Below are 22,677 nucleotides of genomic sequence, written 5' to 3' on the forward strand. Positions count from 1 at the left end.
TGAATACATGAAATAATATGCATATATGAGTGGTATTACTATTATTATATCCTAAAAATATGAATAACATTTTACATTCAGCTAAACATCTGGCATAAATTCACGGAATCAAAGTTGACATAACATAGCATACGAATCCCAATAGATTATAATATATGAACACATAGACATGATATGTATTCTTAAGTATGCATACACTTAACCAAATGTTTCCAAACACATGTAACTTACACCAAAGCAGGCCAAATGTAAATAAAACTAAATTAGGATATATTTTGTAAAAATATTTATTATTTGATTTTTTTTTTTTTATTACATATATCAATTACATTTTAGGTTTCACAAATGAATGCAAATGTGTATCACCACTCAAAATAAACTGATAAATAAAAAAATCATTATTTTAATTTAAAAGACAGTAATAATATATTAGATGATTCAATTTTTTTTTTTTTATGAACTGATCACGTGTTCAATTTCAGAAAGTAATTTTTCTTTATTTCACTAAATTTAATGCTAAAGATGTCCTGAGAAGGTCTGACTATTCATGGCTCTGACTGAAACATTTATGCAGATGTGTTGCAAAAAATATGCTTATATATGTAAGAAAATCTTTGATACATAATAAGCAGTTCTATTATTGGCCACTGTTATATGAACTCACTAAGGATTATATGCAGTATTTTTTTATAAGAAAAAAAGTATAAGAGAACCTTACTGTGTTTATATTAAGTGCTCATAAAAATGAAAGCATAAAGAAAAGGCATTCTAGGTTTGAAGATGGCTAATTTTCTGTACCTCTGACCGAAACATTTTTTTAATGTGCAGCAATATTATGTTTGTATAAATAACTTTTTTATCAGTGTGTGAGAGTACATACATACATAGGCATTTAATTTCCTTGTGTTAATTGCTAGTAGCCTTGAAGTAAGATATTAAACTACAAAATCAACAGTTGCTTTGTGGCTGGGTTCAAATCTCTTAACCAGCAGTAATTATCACTTCCTATACTGATATTTTCATAAGCATGAAACACTAGTGTCTGTAGATATAAAATAATTGTTAATATTGAGTTGAAAAAAATTATACTTATATATATATATATATATATATATATATATATATATATATATATATATATATATATATATATACAGTTCTCGTCTGAATGATAAAACCACACTTAAAATTGGCATTTTGAGCATGTAAAATATATATTTTTTGGAAAAATTCTACTTAAAAAATATAAAAAATGAACCCTTAAAACCTTTTGAAATGTAAAAATTTTCTTTAAAAAAAAATGTATCTTAAATTATTCACCACAATCTAAAAAAAAAAAAAAAAGAAGTCTTTTCTGCTTGGACATAATAAGATCATGATTGTAAAACACTATTCATCTCCAAATGTAAACAAATTAGTCAGCTGTATAGAAGATCTTTTCAGGGGATGTTATCGATGACTATGATTTGTATGAGTTTTAAAATGACGAAAGGAACATTTTTGAGCGAGGCAGAATTGTGGAACTTAAAAAACGTGATCTTTACACACAGCAACCGCAAGTGAATTAAATAGTAGGAAGAGTACTACCTCAAACTTTTTTAGAGAATCTCGCTGAATATACAACATAAACCACTGGTCATCCAGAAAATCACTCCTGCTCTTGATAGAAAAATAATTGGGGAAGGGGCGAGTAAGAGGGCAAATAAAGTCTAATACGAATGCAGGTTGTGGTTCCTGAACAATTTGGCGACATTTAAACAAAAAGAGGTTTAGAAAAAAAAAAGAAGACTATTGCAAAAACCACCTTCTTTCTCGTTATAAAGCCTCCAATCTACAATGTGCTGAAGATTATCAGACTTAAGGTATTTAAAATTGGAAGCAAGCAAGTAGTGTTTTTCTGAAGAGAAAAAATTTTAACCTCTATGGCCCTGGTGGTTTGCAGCACTACTAACAATGCAAAGAAACTCCAAATGAAACTTCTCCGACGAGGCACAGTGGAGTAGGATCATTGGTGGTGTGGCTTACTTTCTGTTTAATGGGAAGCCTCATGTTACAACTCATGGAAGGTTGACAAACATTTTTTTTTAGATATGTTGCAGTGCTTGAATGTGCTTACATCCTAACTAATTGCCTAAAACTGTGTGGACAAAACAAGATTTTTTGAACAAGATAAATCAGCAATCCATAATTCACGCAATTCAACTTTTGACTCATTCTTCTTGTTCTTCAGATCTAAATTAGGATTTAGATCTGATAGATTTAAATTGAGAAAATCTTGGATGGCGAAAGAAGTGCATAAAGATGGGACCCAATTTGAGACCAAAGAAGATTTTTGTGTTTAATGTGTTCCGTATAATTCCAGCAGAGCTTTGATAAGAGCGTGTGAGAAGCATACCCAAGCGAAATTTTCAACTAATTAATATTAATTAATAATATGTTTGTAAAGTTATTTATTGATTTGTCTTATGGTCTTATAATTTTGACCAGCTGTAATAACCTAAATATTAATTTTTTGTTTCTTCTCTTTAGAAAAATTCTGAGAATCTTCCTGTGTGTTTATCTAATACTTTTGAATTAGACAAAACAATTTCAATTCTAATTCTTCAAAATATTTTTGAAATTTGAGAAATTTACATTTGGTCTTATTTCAACAGGCACTCTGTGTCTGTGTATATATATATATATATATATATATTTTGACAGCAAGTCATTATTTAAGCACGTCTGATTGAACACAACAGTTATTCTTTTATCCGATTTTTCTGTTTATGTTTTCCATTTGCTGAGCGGGCTTAATTCTGCTGGCATGTTGTATAAAATGGCACCCATAAGTTGTTGCTCAGCCATATTCTTCTTGAGCGCTTTCTGTCGGTGCATCCGATTATTATCAGGAGCGATTATTGTTTTTATTGTTTTCTTTTTATTTTCCTTTGAGGCTTGATGCGTTTATAATTAAAAAAAATTTTTTTTTTTTTTATTGGTTATAAAGATTGGTGCAGGAAGGTTAGGGGTGAATTTTATTTTTACTTTTGATTTTCCTATTTGATAGTTTATTTAGTTTTCTGGTAGTTATTAAATACTGTTAGTGTATTTGTCCCGGTGTGGAATGAGATCCGCTTAAAAAGGAGCTGTAGTTTTTTGATAAGTATGGCTTCTAGTAATTTTAGTATTGTTAGTCAAGATATTTCTAATGTTGGACGACTGTAGGTATTTATAATGACAACAACAACAATCGCTCATGATGATAATCAGATGCACCGATAGAAAGCGCTTGAGAAGAATATGACTGAACAACAACTTTTGAGCGCCATTTTATACAACATGCCAGCAGAAATGGAAAAGATATCCAGAAAAATCGGGAAAAAGAATAACTCTGTCGTGTTCAATCAGACATGCTTGAATGTGTGTGTGTGTGTTAAAAGAAAAATATCAAACACAAACTTAAAAAGCTTTTAAGTCAGCTATGGACCTGACTAGCTCAACTCGTTTGCTGAGGCCCATGCAGGATTGAAATAAATTTGAGATTGGGCTAAGTTTGTGTTGGATTTTTTTCTTTTAACTCGTATGCATGCTCTGCTCCACATTGAGCCCTCTCCTATACTTGTGATTCCTACAGCAACCACCTGATCCTTTTGGAGCAATTTTTTATATATTTTCTATATATACATATATACATACATATATTTTCTATACATATATACAGGGTGGAACGATAAAGTTTTCGCCCTAAAGAAAACATCACTATAGCTTTATTATAAAACTTTTAGGAAAAAGTCAATTCAAGTAACTTGATTATGTAATAGAGCTGACATCTATTCTATGTAGTCGCCTTCAGCCTCAATCACTGCCTCAATACAGGTCCGGAACTGTGAGCATACCTTTTCCACAAGCGCCGGCAGGAGCTCAGCGATCAGGCTGGCTTTGTTGTGGGAGGTCATGTTGGTGATGTTCTCGATGTACGATCCAACGAAGTAGTCTAGCGGGTTCAGATCGGGGGAGGAGGGAGGAACCAGTGAGAGAAGTGTACAAAGTCGTAGCACTCTATCTGAAGCCAAGCCTAGGTCTCTTTGGACTTGCGGGCTGGCGCAGAGTCCTGCTATTACACCCAGGGTCTGCCAGCGACCACCTGATTGCACGAGAGGATCACCACACTCTTCAGCACATTCAGATACACTTTGGTGTTTACTTTCAAGCTGATTTCGATGAAGTGTGGTGGCATGATGTGGCCTTCACTTGAAACCACACCGAAGACATCACCATGGGCACGTCCCTGTTATTCATGGCAATTCAGCGATACATTTTGAGGGTGCTGGCAATGGCCCTGTTTTCATAACTTGGATCAGTAGAGAGCATGAGTTATACAGCGGCGCATCTCCGATCTCACTCGTTGAACAGTGTGTCACGTTTCAGACATGACAGAAATAGCTTTTGGGATTTATACACAACTGGCTAACTAATAGATAGTCTGCAACAAAAAAAGAAAACCGGTTTTTATCAAACAGAAATGGAATATCGTCTTTTTTAGGATGACAATTTTATCGTTCGAACCTGTATTAGTCTTCACAAGAACATTCCTAATTCATTTTACAATAATGAACAATTTTTAATGTAGATTTTCCACATTTATGCAAATATATGTATGCATTTTAAAGTCGATTATTAAAAAAAAATCTTGTGCATAAAATTCATGCGATGACGTCACAAGTATTAAATAAAAACTCTTTATCATTTGTAGATATGGGGTTAATGTGGATTAAGAATGACAGATCAATGAAAATAGTGTTTAAATCTTAGGCGTAACCATTCACTTGCACTTTGATGCAATTCGGAAAGTATGAAAACCTCCCAAGCTTTTGATTAAAAATAACAACTCTGCGTTCAATTAATCACATAGAATTATTTATAGTAAACATTGTCTTAATAATTAAAATAAAATAATGAAAATTGATGCGCATAAAAAAGGTCAACTTTTTGGAAACTTAATACGATGTCGTGCAAAAAAGACTTACGGTGGTGGGGAAGATTGTTGTTCCTCTTCATTCTTCTTATTTGTCTTTTCTTTTCTTCCTCTTTTTCCATCTTCCTCTTTCATCCTTCTCCTTCATCCCCTTTTCTCCTTATTCATCCCTTTTTCTCCTTCGTCTCCGTCTTCGTCCCTTTTTTCTTCATCATCCCTTTTTTCTTCATCATCCCTTTTTTTCTTCTTCGTCGCCCTTTTTTTCTTCTTCGTCGCCCTTTTTTTCTTCTTCGTCGCCCTTTTTTTCTTCTTCGTCGCCCTTTGTTTCTTCTTCGTCGCCCTTTTTCTCCTTCTTCGTTATCCCTTTTTCTCCTTCTTCATCGTCCCTCCTTCTTCGTTGTCCCTTTTTTCTGGCCGTTATTCTTTTTCCCGTCGCCCCCCTTCCCCCTCATACCCCCTTTCCTTTCTCCCCCATGCCCCCCCCCTTCCCCTTTCCGTTGCAATAATTTTTCTATTCCATAAAACTTCTGATGAGCCGTTCCACTTAAGTTAACAAATTTACCGAACTTCCATTACTATCGATTACTATATTGTCCTTTTGACTACTGTACGCTCTTTAACCTTTATCCTTGAGTGGCCTATCGGCCTTGATAAGTGGTGACGCCTATGTAAAAAAAAAAAAAAAAAAAAACAAGAAAAAAAAAAAACTTGCATCATGATAGTTTGACAAGAATTAAGGATGGTCATTTTTTTTTTTTTTTTCTTTCAGGAGTCCTAGTGCCGGGTCAGCACTGAATGATCTACAAAAAGTTGAAAGACGAAGAGTAAGTAATGTTGTTCTTCCTTTTCGCATTAAAATATCATGCGCTTATATATATGCTTAAATATCTTGTATGCTTGTGTGTGTGTGTATATATATATATATATATATATATATATATATCTCAACCGGGGCTTTATGCTGGCTTCTAATTTCAGTTATTCAGATTAACAATAAATCATCACATAACTCCTTTTTTACAGTTTAATGGGGGACCATGCATCAGTTTTGAGAAACTCAAGGTTATTAACAACTAGCATGTCACCTCATATTGCACCGTGGTAAAATAGGCTTAAAAATATTTTAATTTATGCAGATTTCGTGTATATTATAAAGCCAATTTTCTATTGATTATTATATATTGTACCCAATATATAGTGATTTCAAAAGTAAAAAAAAAAGACTTGGGTGATACCAGCTAGAATTGAAACCAAAATATTTAGCTCTCCAGCTGTATTCACTACTATATAACCTAAGGACAGATGGATGTCAAAACTTTAAAAATTAACTCGGTTTAATGTATAAATATTTGTGCCAGCTTCCTATTTTTAAATTTTGATCCTTTGATCTGAATCCTTTAAATATCCAATTGCAAGTCTATACACCAAAAATTGACAGTATTTTCTTAGACCATTCTGTGCACACACAGACAGACAAGGCCACTTATCTATATATCTATAAAAGTGAGAATGTGTGTGCGAGGACACTTCTCAACCTATATACTCAATAAAGTTTTCATCTACAGACTTGAAATTTTGTATATAGGGCATTCAGGAATGTGGAAAATTTTTTAATCCATTTGTGTATGGAAAAAATGGCAGCTATGGGTTCCAAATTGAAATATTGGTATGTGGCTGTGATCGGATTTATCTGTTTCTCAACTGTTTCACGAATGCGCGTGTGCGACTATGAAATGTAACCGTTTCTTTATGTTAAGAATAAGTAGTAAGAATCGTGTAAAGTTGGCCTACTGGTTATCGTACTTGACTCCCTGCCTTTAGGTTTTGGTTTCGATCTTAGCTCGAGTAGTTTTTCTGTTTTTTACTTACAAGAAATGAACTGTTTAGACAAACATAATACTCTCCTGCATATGTCTCGGATTCTATATTAATTAAAATATAATATTTATGCACATTTTATGATTGGGCAATGCCAGGCGGCATGCTAGTGTGTGCGTATGTATGTATGTATATATATATATATATATATATATGTGTATGTCAGGTCATGTCATATGCTACTGGTACCATGTAACCCAGTACTACCTGCCTCATGGTTGGATCACCAGTGACTAAACTGGTTCCCCCACCAGACTTGTTTGGTGAGGAGGGTGGATAGTCTCCCTGAAGGATTAAAAACAAGACCTTCCAAAGGACGAATGAACCCTTTTTTGTGGTCAACGGCCAACTAGCACCAGGTATGTTTGTGTATATGTATGTGTGTGTTGGAGTGGAGAGGGCTCCCGTAAGCCATGGTGAAGACAACTCTGATTTAAAAAAAAACAGAAAGCGGGAGACCAGTACCCGCATTAAGCTGGTCTGCTGTTTAACTTGTTGCTGGCTATCTTGCTCTTGCTTGTTGCTGGATCTCAACATTTTGAACCAAGAGAGAGACTTAGCTGTCATGCAAAGCTAAGACTCTGTAACATCATCTGTGTACAGATACTCTCTAAGGCATTTGTCTATTAGATGGTCCTGTGACGATGAAAGTCGTTTTTTGGGCTCATAGACTTTAAGTGTCTGAGAGAGTGGCACTCGTCTGACAAGACGTTGCAATCATCATATACATATACATATATATATATATGATTTCAAATCTTTCTATTTTAGAAATTAAGAAGGGAAATGTATTTTTGTATTTTAACTATGTAATAGCGACATGCTTAAATGATGCAATAATCTAAAGAATGTAAATAAGTTTAAAAGAAATGGAGATGATTTTGTTCAATCGGTAATTTGTGATTCAAGCAAATATTTGGTGAAAGGGAATGAATGTAAAAAAATCTATGGATGCAAAGAAGTATAATAATAGGGAAATGATCTTTATCATATAAAATGTGTATTTTTAGGTAATTTTAGAAGCAAAACTGCAAAATGACTAGTAATTGCTTACGATAAGTAATTATTGAGAAAAGCAATATGTGTGCATCATTTCAAAGAAATAAAAGATTTTTACAGAAATGTCCAATTGTATAATATTTAACATGTGAATATGGAAAGAAATCTCTGCAATAAAATTAGCATATAGTGTAATACCCTCTCTGGTGAATTTACGTAAGGACCCTTGATCTTTTTGAAAACTTCAGCTCGTGTCGTCTGGTACTTCGAGAGGCGGTCACATTGAATCCTGGTATGCTGTAAACGAATAACAAAACTCACGCAGGCAAGAAAGACAACAGACGCTTGAATTCTATTCTAATTTCATAAAATATATTACAGACGTTTTACAAATATTTTGTTCAGTTCTTAGTAAATTTTAAAAGTCTCAAATCTCTTTTCTCTTCGGAGACAGCACTCAGACGGGTCGGAGGAGGGGTGTGCTGGTCACGTCTTCAGGGAGAGGTATTGTTACTTCGAGTTTCGCACACAAAACTGGTTAATTTCAATCGACATTAGCACTACATAGTAAGGTCAGGCATGGGGGAGACGATCTCCTAAGCCAATTGAATCATGCCACACATCTGGGGAATCCAAATTTGCGGGTGTGCGATTCAGCCATATCACTAGCTTTACAACCTGAGACCAAAATATGTTATCTTTTCCCATGACCCCCAGAGTTCATCGGCTGTCAGTCAGAACACCTGGTACTGAGTCTGTCGGGCTGACAATGTCGACGCTATTATTCTAACATTTCCTGTAATCATTTTCGAATAACAACATATCTCTGATTTCCAAACAATAAAGTAAGATATATCTATTTTGACAATGAAATAAAATATATATCCATATCTTCTACTTTAAGTCTTTGGGATATCCGCTGTTGCCAGGAATCTATTAAAGCTATCTTAGCATAATCACCCTGCTCCCCAATGAGGAGCAAATCGCTCCCTCAGGTCGATCACGGTACATAGTGAACTGCACTGAACATTGATGGTGTTGTTTTTTTCCCCCCTTTTCCTTTGAAAAACTCAATCATGTTCTGCATAGCTAAAAAGCAAAACAATAATTATCCTCTACAAAACAACCAAACACCATGACAAATATGTGAACATATAAGGAACTTGAAGCTCAAAGATTTGCACCAAAATTACTAGACTTGACATTAAATCATCCAAAAAGGGTTGATATGCCACAAAACAATAACTAAATGAAATCATTTAAAACCTGTTTTTGTTAATTCAGAATGGAAGCTACCGGTAGTTGATTTTTACGTTTTTAACTTATTACATCAAATTGGTAATTTTGCACCCAGCTCGGCTTTTGATTTTTTACAGTTTTGACTTTTTGCTTTTTGTCTTTTTCACAAACTTAATTCAGTCATTCTTTTTGGAATGATGGGTATATAGATTTTTGATTCTGATTATTTCTTCGTCTCGCAATTTTAAGTTTGGATGTTGCTCGAGCTGTTTTGAAGAAAATGTTGGAAATTAAATATAGATTAATCGTTTTAATACAGAAAAAATAGTAAAAGTTGAACTGTGTGAAGGGTTAGTTCCCTTGATTTATGTTTTGATGACATGTTCTTTTTTTCAATATAAGCCTTTTGAGTAACTTAGAGTTGCTTCCCTTCGATCTGGATATAAGCGAGTGTTTGCATGTTTTCTTGCTCTTGGTGTCAAGATGTAAATAAAGATAGACGTTCTCTCCTGTGTGTGTGCGTGTGTTTAAAATGAAAAACTTGGTTATATTTTAAATTTTTTTCCTTGGCGTCTGCTCAACTTCTACAGTGTGAATCATACTTAAAACAAACAAGGTATGTTTTATTTGATTCTTAGTTCTTAACTATAATCAATCATCAGAAAATGTTTGGTTATGTTGAACTAACTGAATTTTTATCTGCTTAGCAATTTTTTTTCTTTTGTGCATTATAATTGGGTATAAAAAATGCATTTTAAGTAAAAAGACTAGTACATAACTATGTCATGTTGAGATTAGTAAAAATTCCAAAAATTACCAAAAATAATTCAGTAGACATATTTTTTTTTATACAAAAACATTGCTATTCTTGAGCTGCTATTTTTTATTTTAAAATCATAAAATTTAAAAAAGGGAGGTAAATCAGTTTATGATACAAAATTGGTCACAATAGAAGAAACCTTATGTCTATGGGGGCAAATAAATGATTGAAATTAAACAAAGAACATGTGAATTTACTGGAAGCCTCGAAAAGTGGATTACAATAGAAAAATGCAAACATGAAAAATAATATGGTTAAGCTTAAACATGGAAAAGTAAAGGACTAGTTATTAAAACTGGAAAAGAAAAGGACAAGATATTCTAGTAAAAAAATATAATAAATTTATAACTTAAAATATTGGAGTATTAAGAATGTTTTAATTCAATTTGTAACATTATATAATCAATTCTTAATGCTACAATATTTTAAGTTATAAATTTATTATATTTTTTACTAAAATATCTTGTCCTTTTCATTTTCAATTCTAACTACTAGTCCTTTACTTTTTCATGCTTAAGCTTAACCATATTAGTTTTCATGCTTGCATTTTTCTATTGTAATATATCGTACAGACGATATTTGTTCATAAGATTACTGTTGAGGAAAAACGATTTTTTTTTTCTTTTTTTGTTGAGCTTTATTCATCAAACTTAAGTCAGTTTGTCTTGATGAACCCATCTTTAGCTTTGATGATTGCCTCAAGATAGCCTCAAAACCGGCTCAGACCCTTATCATAGACTCCCTTACTTAATCCTTCAAAGGCTCCAGTGATCCTCGCCTTTACCTCATTCTTCCTATTGCAATTGGATCTATTAGTGTCTTGTTTCGTCACAACCAAACATTGTTGATAATCTCCTGAACTTCAATGACAAACTCTGGTGTTTCGTCAGCATTATCTGGATCATGTTTTTTTTTTTCTCTGGTGTCACCTGAGTCAAATCTTGCATCCTTTCATTCTTTTCCAACCTTTCCTACCATCTTCATACTGATGCTGAAGAAGTTTGGAATCTCTTTATTTACCATTAAAGCACAGTCCAAGGAGAACTGTGTCCTTTTCAGAAATGTGATATATATATATATATATATATATATCACATGTACTCAGTGTCCTATTCATAGGAAAGTCTGTTTTGTTTCTCATTTAAATAAATAACTTTTTCATATTAATTTGTGTATTTGTTGCAGTGGCACCCTTACAGATTCTGACAATGGACTATTCCTGACGTCATTTTTTGTAACCAGATTTTGCTAACGAGTAGCCTTGAGCTGAGACTCTGTGGGAGTGGGTTGTAGCCTTACTTTGTCCTTCCAGCTGAGCAGAGTCTCACTCAACTAATATACGTTTCTGTGTTTTCTATTAATATTTCATTTCACTGTTTCCAAGCCTTCTCGTTATTCTTTCAACATTAAACCACAAAAAACTGGCAACAAGGTTTCAAAAACTCGTGAGAGAAAACCAAATTTTAAAATACCCCAGTGTTCTTACAACAGACTGTGATGAAGGAATTCAAATCCAAAATAACAAATTGACGGTAATTTGAAAGGAGCATGGAAATTCTCAAGCAAAACTCAGCTGGTGTTAACTTAAAAAAAAAAAAAAAAAAAGAGAGAAAAAACATTTTCTTGAAGGTCCCACAAGAAAATCATAAAACGGAAACGAATGTATGAAAAGGAAAAAAACCCCCAAAAAAATCAAATGCAAGAAGGTAGAATAAATTCAAACCATAAGTTAAAATGTTTTGTCTTTTCCTGAGAAAAAGTGACCCCCCCCCCCCGGACTTCTGTTACAGAGCATTTTTACTTGTTTCAAAAAAAAAAACATACACACAATTGTCCCCTTTGAAGAAAAGAAACCCCATTTGTAAGGCCTGGCCTAAATTCACAAGTTTGTGTCGCATTGACTCGTTCAGTGACTAATTCATTGCAAACAGGAAAACTGAAATATAACATTTTTAATTTGTTCAAGATTTTTTTTCTCGAGTTTTGAATTTTTCTGTTCCTGACTGTCATTGGAATTGAACATTTTATTTTATGAAACAAGAAAAAAAATGGGGAGGGCTAGACAGCAAAGACTGTTCACTGTTAAAAATTTGGAAAAATAGTTTTCTCCCATTTTTATTTCAGATTTCAGTGTTTTAGACCTGAAAACCCCAAGTGATTTTATATATATATATTTACAGCACGTACACACACACACACACACACACAAAAGAAATTTCTTTTGTTCCTTCTAAGATGTTTTTTCCAGTGTTTATATATAAAAAAAATTGTCATTCGCTTGGAGTAGATATCCAAGATGGAGGACTGGAAGGCCAGTATCATGCAGTTACTTAAGGCACAGTTCAACCTATAACAAAAAAAGACAGGAAAATTTAAAAGAACAAAATAGAGAGCTCCAGTTGCAATTTCAACAGTAGTTTCAGCAACAACTTTTTCCTGCAGTTCGACAAGGAACAAGAAGCTAAACAGCAACATTGGTAACAAATGTTGGAGGAGAAATTGTTACTTTAACAGAAGGAACAAGAGGAACTTTTCTTAAAAATGTTGATCAGAATGGAACACAGTGATAACACCACAACTTTTTCCGAAAACACCAGATGGAATTAAATTGAAATGTTTACCTAGGTACTGGAGCACAAGACATTTTATAGGTGATGTAAAAACTTATTTATGGAGTGCCAAGAGTGAAGCAATGCCAAAAACGTCCACTTACTTTTAAGGAAACTAGGACCACAAAACAGTTCATTAACTATTTACTACTAGAATTCTCCAATGCTGTCAAACTTTTATCTGAACTTTTCAGCCCAAATACAACTCTTTTTCACAAGAGATAGAAGTGTGTCAACCTGGTGAAATGTGATGACGCAGATTATCTCACCTTTGCGTCCATTGTTAGCAAGCACTGTGACAACTTTCATCTTGCTGAACTGTCAGCGGATGAATAAAAGTATTTGCTTTTTGCACAGGGTCTCGTCTTGATGAAAAATGTAGAGATAAGACGATGAGTTTTCTCAACTCGAAAGCGAACAAGGGCTTACACTCCAAAAGCTAGAAGGATTGCCAATGCATAGTCAGCGTAAAGAAAGACTCAAGAAACATCAAGGAATTAGGCGTATCATACATACTAGTTACAGGTATGTCATAAGGACTAGTTACAGACCAAAGGAGTACACCCTTGGAAAAAAACAAGGAAACAAGAAGACAACCCAGGCAAAATTGAAGAGTAGTTATCCAATTTCCAAACCAAAATCACCCACAAGTCCGTGCAGTCATTGCAGTGGACAGCATTAGTTTATAGATTGCTTTTACAAAAATAAAACCCGCAATGAGTGTTGCAGGAAAAACAGAAGAAATAACAGGGTCCTACAAGTGAAATCTGACATTGAATCAAAGAGGAACTGGTGGAAATATGTAACTGTTAAGATCCTTGATAAGGAAGCAGATTTACAGCTAGATTCTAGTTCAGATCTGTCAATCATCAACATACAAACATGAAAAAGGTTGAAAAAAACAACCATGAGGAGAACTAACAAATCAGCTCGTGCAGTGACTGGCGATATGATAAAATTTAAGGGAGAGCTGATACTCCCTGTGACATTGAATGGTATACCAAAAAAGTAAGTCTTTGTGCACAGGACATCTGAAAAATTTCTCAGAACAGATTGGATAGAGCAATGTAAACTCTAGGACCAATTGATGAACAATTTCTGTCATAAGGTAGAAAACTCCACTGAGGCACAGCAGTTAAAGGACAAGTTAGAAGGAAAATTTCCAGAAGTTTTTTCAGATTAGGAAAATTTCCAGATTAGGAAGATGTACGAAGGCTATAGCCAGATTTGAGCTGAAGAGAAATGCTCTAGCTGTTTTCAAGAAGTGAAATGTCCCATTTGCAGAAGTCAAGAAAATTGATAAGGAATTAGATCAGCTAGAAAAGGTTGAAATGCTATCGAAAGTAAACACCAGTGAATGGGCTGCTCCTACCATATACATTACAAAAAAGACCAACCAAATTCGTGTCTGCAGATTTTTCCACAGGCCTGATTGCGGCTCTGAAAGATTACTACTATGCCCACCCCCTACACACCAGAGAAGGTTTCAATAAACTCAATGGTAGCATGAGAAGCAGAAAAGAATGATTTTATTTGTAACATCAGGAGCAAGATCGCTATGAAGGACGTTTTGTTCGAAGAAGGAAAGTCATCGATCCACTAATAATTGATCCTAAAATCCTTAAGAAATATTAACAGCTTTTACAAAGAAAAAGCTTGGGAGAAGGATGTTGGGGTGGCACCCCTGCAGATGATGTACAATCAACTATTCCTGATATCATTTCCAGTAACCAATTTCTGCTATCGAGTAGTCTGGAGCTGAAACTCTGAGAGTGGGTCGTAACCTGATTTTGTGCTTGCAGTCCACACAACCAATATACGTTTCTGTATTTTCTGTTATTTCATTTCACTGTTTCCAAGCCTTCTCAATCTTCTTTCAACATTAAACCACAACAGTGTTCTAATCCATTTTTAGTCATTATGGAGAATTTCAATTTAATAAAAATTTAGATACCCTGGGATTTAATTTACAACATGTTTAATAAAATGGCCAAAAATGATTGACATCAGCATTAAATGGTTGGAGAGAAAGTAATTTTTTAGTTAAAATTAAAGTTTATAATCATGAATGTTGTATGAATCCTTAAACCAATGCACAACTGTAGATTTTGATGTTTATTGTATCATTAAACATGTTTTAAAATATTTATTAAAAAAATATTTATTTTCGTATTTTTAAAAATTTTTGCATCATATGTATTTTTTATTTTCTTTCTAAATTACAGAAACTGGAAGACCCTATGGAACGCAGAGTTGACTCTACGAGAGTTGATGCTGAGAATTTAGTTGAAGAATTAATAAAAGGCACGGATTTTCGCTTAGATGACACTGCAGAAAGTAAGTAAAATAAACCTGGGATATATATATATATATATATATATATATATCCTTTTATAAATTTCTATACTGTCTGTTGTGTGTGTGTGTAACGCGGTTTAAGTCAGCCTACAGGCAACCCACCCAGGCAATTTAGGTACCAAAATGAAGCTTATGACCCAGCGGATGTTTTAGTTGTATTTATATCCATGTTTGGTGTATGGAAATGCAAAATAAATGCAAAGAAATGCAAAGTAGTAATGGTGATAGAAGTTAAATTGGTGGGAGTAGCATCAGCAGCCGTTAGGCAAAGTGGTGGTGAAAGGCATTAAATCGGTGGGAGTAGCAGCAGCAGTCAATGATTAATATTGGTTGAAAAATACAAGATTTTTTTAAAAAATTTTTATTTAAAAAAAAATTACTCCTATTTTCTCTGTCTGATTAATAAAACAAAAAAAGAAAGGACTTTCTCTGATTTGCAACCAAAAAAAAAAAAGAAAGTAAAAAGGTTTCAATTAATATTGGTTGAAAAATACAAGATTTTTTTGTTTACTTTTAAAAAAAAATTACTTCCATTTTCTCCGTCTGATACAAAAAAAAAAAAAAAGGGACTTTCTCTGATTTGCCCAGGGTGGTCAGTTTAGACCACCGGTCATAAAATAAAATAATACTTTTACCCATGTATCTTATCCTTTTTTCATTAATATTGGTTGAAAAAATACAATTTTTTTTTTTTTACTTTTTAAAACTAATTACTTTCATTTTCTCCGTCTGATTAAAAAGAAAAAAGTGGACTTTCTCTGATTTGACCAGGGTGGTCAGTTTAGACCACCGGTCATTAAATTAAATCAAATAATACTTTTATCCATGTATCTCAGATTTTTTTTCGTTAACATTGGTTGCAAAAAACACAAGAATTTTTTTTTCTTTTTAAAACTAATTACTTCCATTTTCTCCGTCTGATTACAAAAAAAAATAAATTGAACTTTCTCTGATTCGACCAGGGTGGTCAGTTTAGACCACCGGTCATTAAATAAAATAATACTTTTACCCATGTATGTCATTTTTTTTTTTTTTTTTTTTCGTTAATATTGGTCGAAAATGCAATTTTTTTTTGTTAAAGTAGTTCAAAGAGACATCTCCTACAGGAGAACCGACAAAAAAATAAGTAATTGCTAACTTTAGTTTTGTAAATACACTGGACTTACTCCCTTCTCTTTCACAATATTCAGCCATCTGGCTGCAACGGGGCTACTTGTGTATATATATATATATATATATATATATATATATAGAATTTTTTGAGTTATTAAACACATTAATTCCAGATTGCAAAGGACAAAAAAAAAAAAAAAATCATTAAAAATATTTCAAATCAGCAAATGGTTTAAACTTCATATATCATCAGTTAAATCAATGAGAGTTTTCAAATAGTTTTGGAAGAATAGTTTTAATACATATTTAAATATTGATTCAGAAAGAATTATTTAAATGCTTATCTGCTCAATTTTGAACTAAAGAAAAATTAAATAAATTTAAAAAATGAAGGCTACTAATGAGAATTTTTTCCCTAACATGAATAAAAACAAATTTTGAACTGTAATTAAAAATGTGAATAACAATCATTGCTAGAAACATATTTATAGCAAAAGGACACTTATTCTTAAAGCAAGATTTAAATATGTGTTAAATCTGAATAAAATAACTATGTATTAGATACGTTTGAAGCCAAAACAATGCATTATTACAAAATAAAGATATTTATTTTGTTTAAAATATATATATACATATATATAAATCTCAAAGGTACACTTCATCATCAGCATGTCTTTTTTTTTCCATATTGTTGGAGCATAGAATTAGAAGTCCGTTTGTTTTTACGGTAGTCATTTCAAATGTCGGAATGGTGCGTTGGTCACGCGGAATTCACGTTAGGATTTGTGTTCCTCGCTGGTTAAGTGAGAATAAAATAAATATGTAGTAGATACGTTTTGGCTTCAAACGTATCTAATGCGCATTTATTTTATTCAAACTCAACCAGCACTTCTATCAAGGAACACAAACCCTAACATGTATTGAATATAATCATTTAAAACATAACAATTACATGCCTTATAATAATATGATAATACATAGAAATATTTATTTATATTTGAAAAAAAGTAAAAACTAAAATTATTTATATATCTCTCAACGTTTCATCTTTATTTCAAGACTTTCTCTGGATAATTAATTTAAAGGAAATAAAAATCAATCATCCTGAGGAAGTCTTGAAATAAAGATGAAATGTTGATAGATATATAAATAATTTTGGTTTTTTATTTTTCCACCACACAATACGGTTTCCATAATTTGTATTATCTCTATTATCGAAAAGGAATTTTGTCTGTGTGTTTGTTTTCTATGGATTTGAAAATTACTGGTCCGATTTTTATGAAATTTCGCACTAATATATCTTATGTGTCTGTAATAATATAAGCAGTAATTTTTTTTTGATATGACAAGGTTGTGTTGGAAATGTTTCTTTTTAGAGCACAATTGAAGTATGATACTTGACTTTTGTATTTTAAACTTTAATTCAAGCCATTCTGTACAAAAAGTAAGTTTATATAATGAACAGTAAGTTCTCTACAGTGCAATGTTTACTACAATATATTGTGGACTAAGATACTGTGGGGAGGCATATGAAGCTTCCTCCTGGTGCACTGCGTTGAGTCTCTAACTAGAACAGGCAATCAATCTATTTGATTGAAAAAAATGGGCGATTATATCAATTTTGATGACAATGAAAATATGGGAATGTGAAACATTCATTAATCATCATTCAATCCCGGGCAATGTCAGGTCTCTTTGCTAGTATATATATATATATACACACACATATACACACACACACACACACATATACACACACACACATCTTAGGATTATAATGAAGTATATACTATATACTTATGTATGGCATAATCACGTTGACACATTGCCGGTTCCCATCAGATCACCGGTTAAGCAATGTTGAGCCTGGTTATTACTAAAATGGGTGACGAATTTCGGAATTCCACGTGCTGTATGTAGGAGGATGTCAACACGTCCCTGCAAGAGTTGCAAAAACCTTACATCCTCATCTCCCCTAACGAGGATATACATGTGACTGGGGATCGCATTTGAATTTCATACTCTCATGAAACTTCCTCTTTTGGAGGAAGGCAGTTAAACCCAAATAGAGTTAGTGCTGACACACATGTACTATATACTATTGAAGTATATATTTCATAAATTATATTTCGAACTGTAACAAATATTAAGCTGCATAAAAGTGAATTTTCAACTAAGGGCATGTATACCATCAGTTACAAATGCCAAAAGATGGAAGAAATTCACACTCATAAATTTAAAATTAAAAAATGTATTTTTTTACTTTTTAAACTAATAAAAATTAAATTATGAGCATGAACTTTTGGCATTTAGAATGGTAACTAACGGTATATATGAGGGGCGTTCTAAAAGTAATGGCTCCTATTTTTTATTCTGTCCAAAAGGATCAGAGGGCATTGCAAATTGCATTGTTATGCTGACTGGACTTATGCATTTATGACCCGAAAGTTTCATTACTCTATTACAGAGATTGATGGTGTGAGACCCTTAAGAAAGTAACCGCTGTCATGGATGTGTATCAAAAGCAGATGCATCACTGAATTCCAGACTTGAATAATAAAAAAAAGAAAAAAAAAAGGTTTTATTTTTGGAATGACCTTGTTATAACTAAGAATTCTCCAGGCACCCATGCACAGCCATCATTCATGACAAAAGTGCATTGAGTTGACTATGTAGAAAAATAAATTCTGGGCCACCAAAAGTTAACTAGTTTTAATGGTACTGCTCCTGTCTTCGTAGCTCTTTAATTTTTTATGTTAAAAAAAAAAGACTTTGTTTGGAACAACCCTCCTATATATAATGTTTTACCATATACTAATGTGAAACATGAAATAGTTATATATATATATATATATATATATATATATATATATATACACACACACACACACACTGTTAAATTTCACTTGACGTATCGTGCATAGTATTGAAACATCATTGAAATACAATGCAAGTTTAAAATAACTTGGATTTATATGATTTATCGAAGAGGGACCTATGTTTTCAGTGGCGTCTGTGCATCCGTCCATGTGCCCATTAGTCCGGACGATTGCCAGATAACTGAAATTTTACCACAAATTGTATTTTATTAAATAGATGTGCACAGTAAAAAAATTTTTCTTGCAAAAATTCCTGTTGCATTCGTAAAAAATGGCCAAAGATGATACTTTTTTTGCCCCATAGCGTTTGATCCATCCATTAGATTTTCCTGAAACTTGGCCAAAATGTGGAGGCCATTGTTCTTAATATAAATTCAGTATGGGTGACCCTAGCAAAATCCTGGTTAGCATCCCTCTGGGATTTTTAGAGCTAAAAAAAACATGCCTTTTTGGAGCTCTTTTTTCATATTACTCAAAAACTTTATATTTATTTATACATTGAGGTTTTCCATGGTGCTAAATTCAAATATACATGTCTTAAGGCATGAAACTGCACCGTTTGTCCATTTTGCACTGGGATTCAGCATTTCCAGGAGCTCAAAAGGGGTCACAAATGCTCCAAAATTGCAAAAAATTAGACTTTTTATCCCATAACTTTTGCCCCATTCGTTAGATTTTTCTGAAACTTGGCGAAAATGTGAAAGCAATGTTCGCCCTTCACACTTCTCCCATTCATCATTTCTTCACTATTTTTTATGGCGTCATTTCACATGCAGCACCAGAGGGGGACCACGCATGTGCGGCTTGTTTTTCTTAATCTAATATTTAAAGAAAAGTATTTGTAAAAAGAATTATGGAGTGTCACCAGAATTTTTTTTGTTAGTTTTTTTCTACGCATTTATTGTTGTAGAGTTGTAGAACTGGAACCTCCTTCACTCGCTTAAATGCACTGAGTAACTGTCTGTACGGCGAAAAAAACTTCCCCACTCCACCAAGCGACCTGTTTTATATTACATTCACCCACATGAATCTCGTGAGATCAGATGAGACCGTTTCTGTTAAATATTGCAGACGCCATCTTGGTTTCTCTTTTTCCTGTCCAATGCGTATGACAGGCAGACACGTGGGCGATTTACCGGTAGATCGTTTGTATGTCTGTTTCTATTTTCTCCACTTCCCCCTGATCTCATGATCACAGAGATGGCAGGGAGGTGGCACTCTCTTCCGTCGGGTGCTTCTTCGAAGGGGGACTGTGCAGGCCTCTTGTTCACTTGCACTCTCATCCGCAGTCTGAGGGTTGAAGAACACTGCCTCCCCTGAGAGGCTACTAATATCGAATTCGCTGCTTGATGAGGATGGTGCAAATCAGAGCGATGGCCCACTGGCCTCAGACCCAGAGTCGCTTCCGTCGTCCAGTGGTGGTTGCAACTGTGTTGCCGGCCTCAGGTCCCTAACATGACAGGGCACACCGCCAACCATGACTGACTGCTGACTCACCACATTGGTCACGTGGGTCCCGTGTATATCTATCAGTGCACCGGCTTCCCGACGGCTTCACCCAAACAGGATCTCCTGGTGTGTATGACCCTTGTCCTTCCTCGTTAGTGACTTCTCTGTTGAGGTAGATTCCCTTTTCTTGGACTCGGTATTGGTAAATCGCATTTGCAGGCGCTGTTCCTGGACAGATGCCATCCTTCGGCATGATGTTATACCAATATACGGCTTCTGAGAGGTGTACTGCTTCCTGGCTGAAATTCTTTTGATGCTGCGATGGCTCCTCTCAGCAATGCCATTGTCAGATGGCACATAAGCACACCGTAGTCGCAACCACACTCCCCACTCCTTCAGGAATTGCCTGACTTGCCGGCTACAGAAGGCTGGGTCATTGTCCGTCAGCACCTCTTTGGGTGCGCCTCTGTCAAAGAACACAGATGACAGCTGGCGAATAATGTAGGAGGAGTCCTGGCGCCCGAATGGTCTCCAAACCACGAAGCGTGTAGGTCCACAATCGATGAAGGTGAGGAAGTGATTACCACCGTAATGTGTATTGTATGTGTAATGTCCATGCCCACTCTCTGCCACGTGCCGCTCACTCCCAATTGCCCTTTTTTTCACTGTATCATAGCCGGGTTGATTGATTGATATGCCTGACAACTTTCCACTACTCTCTTGACATCTGCCTTTCTTACTTCTGAGTCAACCATTTTGGCAAAATACAGTGTTCGCTTAACCCCTGGCTGTCCACATTGCCAATGAATCTCATTGATACAATCCGCATCCATATTACACGTGACAGCTACACACGACTGTTGCAGCATCTCAGAACCTCCCCGGATATCAGCCAGCAACCATCATTGTGGTACTCATATCAGCGCATCTGCTCTGTTGCTTGCAGACCTGGTCAGCGTTATGTCTACGGTCAGGTTGTACTCTTTGATTGTATCGACCAGGGTGGCGAGCCGCCTTCGTATCAACATCTCACTCGCTGCCCGTGTGGTTAGCCATGCTCTTCCAGTCAATTCATCGGTTATCCACCGATGAGTGCACGCAGAGTCTTTGATAATATGGAGTACCCTGGCTTGCCACTGAACTGCCAGGGTAACTCATTTCAATGTGGCATAAAGTTCGGCCAGGTTTATGTGCCTAGAATCATTCTCTGGACAAAGCCAATATGCGTCTTCGATAATGCCATCATCAACTACAAGGGTAACTCCAAGGGCTAGTGAACTAGCGTTCACCCAGACCGTGAACTTGTTCCCATTAACGCACCAGTTCCCTCGCACAGGGTTGTCACGAGTCACCCTGGCCACAGTTTCTGTCAGCATGCTCAGGAGCATAGCATCATGCACTTTATCGTCCCAACCCAATGATACGGATGTGGCACAACGTTTTATGGCCGCCACTGAGCCAACCACACACAGGGAAGTGGCCCACCAGCTTTCCACAAACAGAAAAAATGCTCCGATGAGTGATGTTGGATGGGACTTCCGGAACGTCACCACTCTCCTCCAGTAGGGCCCCTCCTTGCTACTGCTCATGCGCAAGCCAAGTACTTTTGCCCCATCTTGCAGACGCTCGAGTTCCTTGCATGTCAGTCCGAAGTTCTCAAAGTGGTCTTTGACCGACTGGGCAGACATGAGGATCTCATTTACAAAGATAGCATCGATATAAGACGATATCGCCTGGCACACAGCCTCATCCTGTTGCTGGATTGCATGTATAATTGCCGTCATAATGCTTGGTGCCACGTTGAGACCGAATTCTAGCCTGGTCAGACAATAGCGAGTTCCTTTAATTTCCACAGTCTGAAATGGCCACAGCGTATCTGCAGGTAGGTCCTGTGCAGGTCTAGAATTGCCATGTCCCACCCTTGCTGCCGCCACTCCCTTAATTTGAGTGCACAAACAACCACCCCTGTCGTGTACGAGTTGACATGGTCATTGAGCATACGGTAGTCCATGACGGGTCGAACCTTCTCTTTGCTATCTTGTAAGACAGCCATCAGGGGAATCAGTCCTTGGGAGGGGGGGGGGAGCTCATCCTTGGGGTATGGAAGCAGCCAACCATTGTTGATCCAAGTCTGCAGTTCTTCTTCATACTGTCCCCTTAGCCTCATTGGAGAGGGGTACTCCGATAGTCGGTTCCATAAGGATATTGGTGATTAATCGCCAGCCCACTTCCAAGATGCCGTCCACGCATTGGTTTCCCTATCGTACTCTGCAAGAAAGTCTGGCTCATCCAGGGTAATCGTGGTGCAGACACCTTTCTCATGTCGGGAAAACTCTATCTTGCCGGTGCAGTCCATGGTGATTCTACTCAGCTGTG

The 22,677-nt window shown here is 35.2% G+C and overlaps 1 protein-coding gene across 2 annotated transcripts in view; it reads left to right on the top strand.

The window, feature by feature from the left end:
* LOC145286245 (EEIG family member 2-like) overlaps positions 1-22,677 on the top strand; it is a 384,201-nt gene that overhangs the window by 354,770 nt on the left and 6,754 nt on the right. For both annotated transcript variants that reach the window (XM_080135066.1, XM_080135065.1), the window contains 2 exons: positions 5,727-5,781; positions 14,728-14,839. In XM_080135066.1, coding sequence (XP_079991192.1) covers positions 5,727-5,781; positions 14,728-14,839 — 167 coding nt within the window. The remainder of the gene's footprint in view (positions 1-5,726; positions 5,782-14,727; positions 14,840-22,677) is intronic.

This window comes from Euprymna scolopes, chromosome 10, assembly GCF_053919585.1.
Source record: "Euprymna scolopes isolate OS-2025 chromosome 10, ASM5391958v1, whole genome shotgun sequence".
Classification (NCBI taxonomy): Eukaryota; Metazoa; Mollusca; class Cephalopoda; order Sepiida; family Sepiolidae; genus Euprymna; species Euprymna scolopes.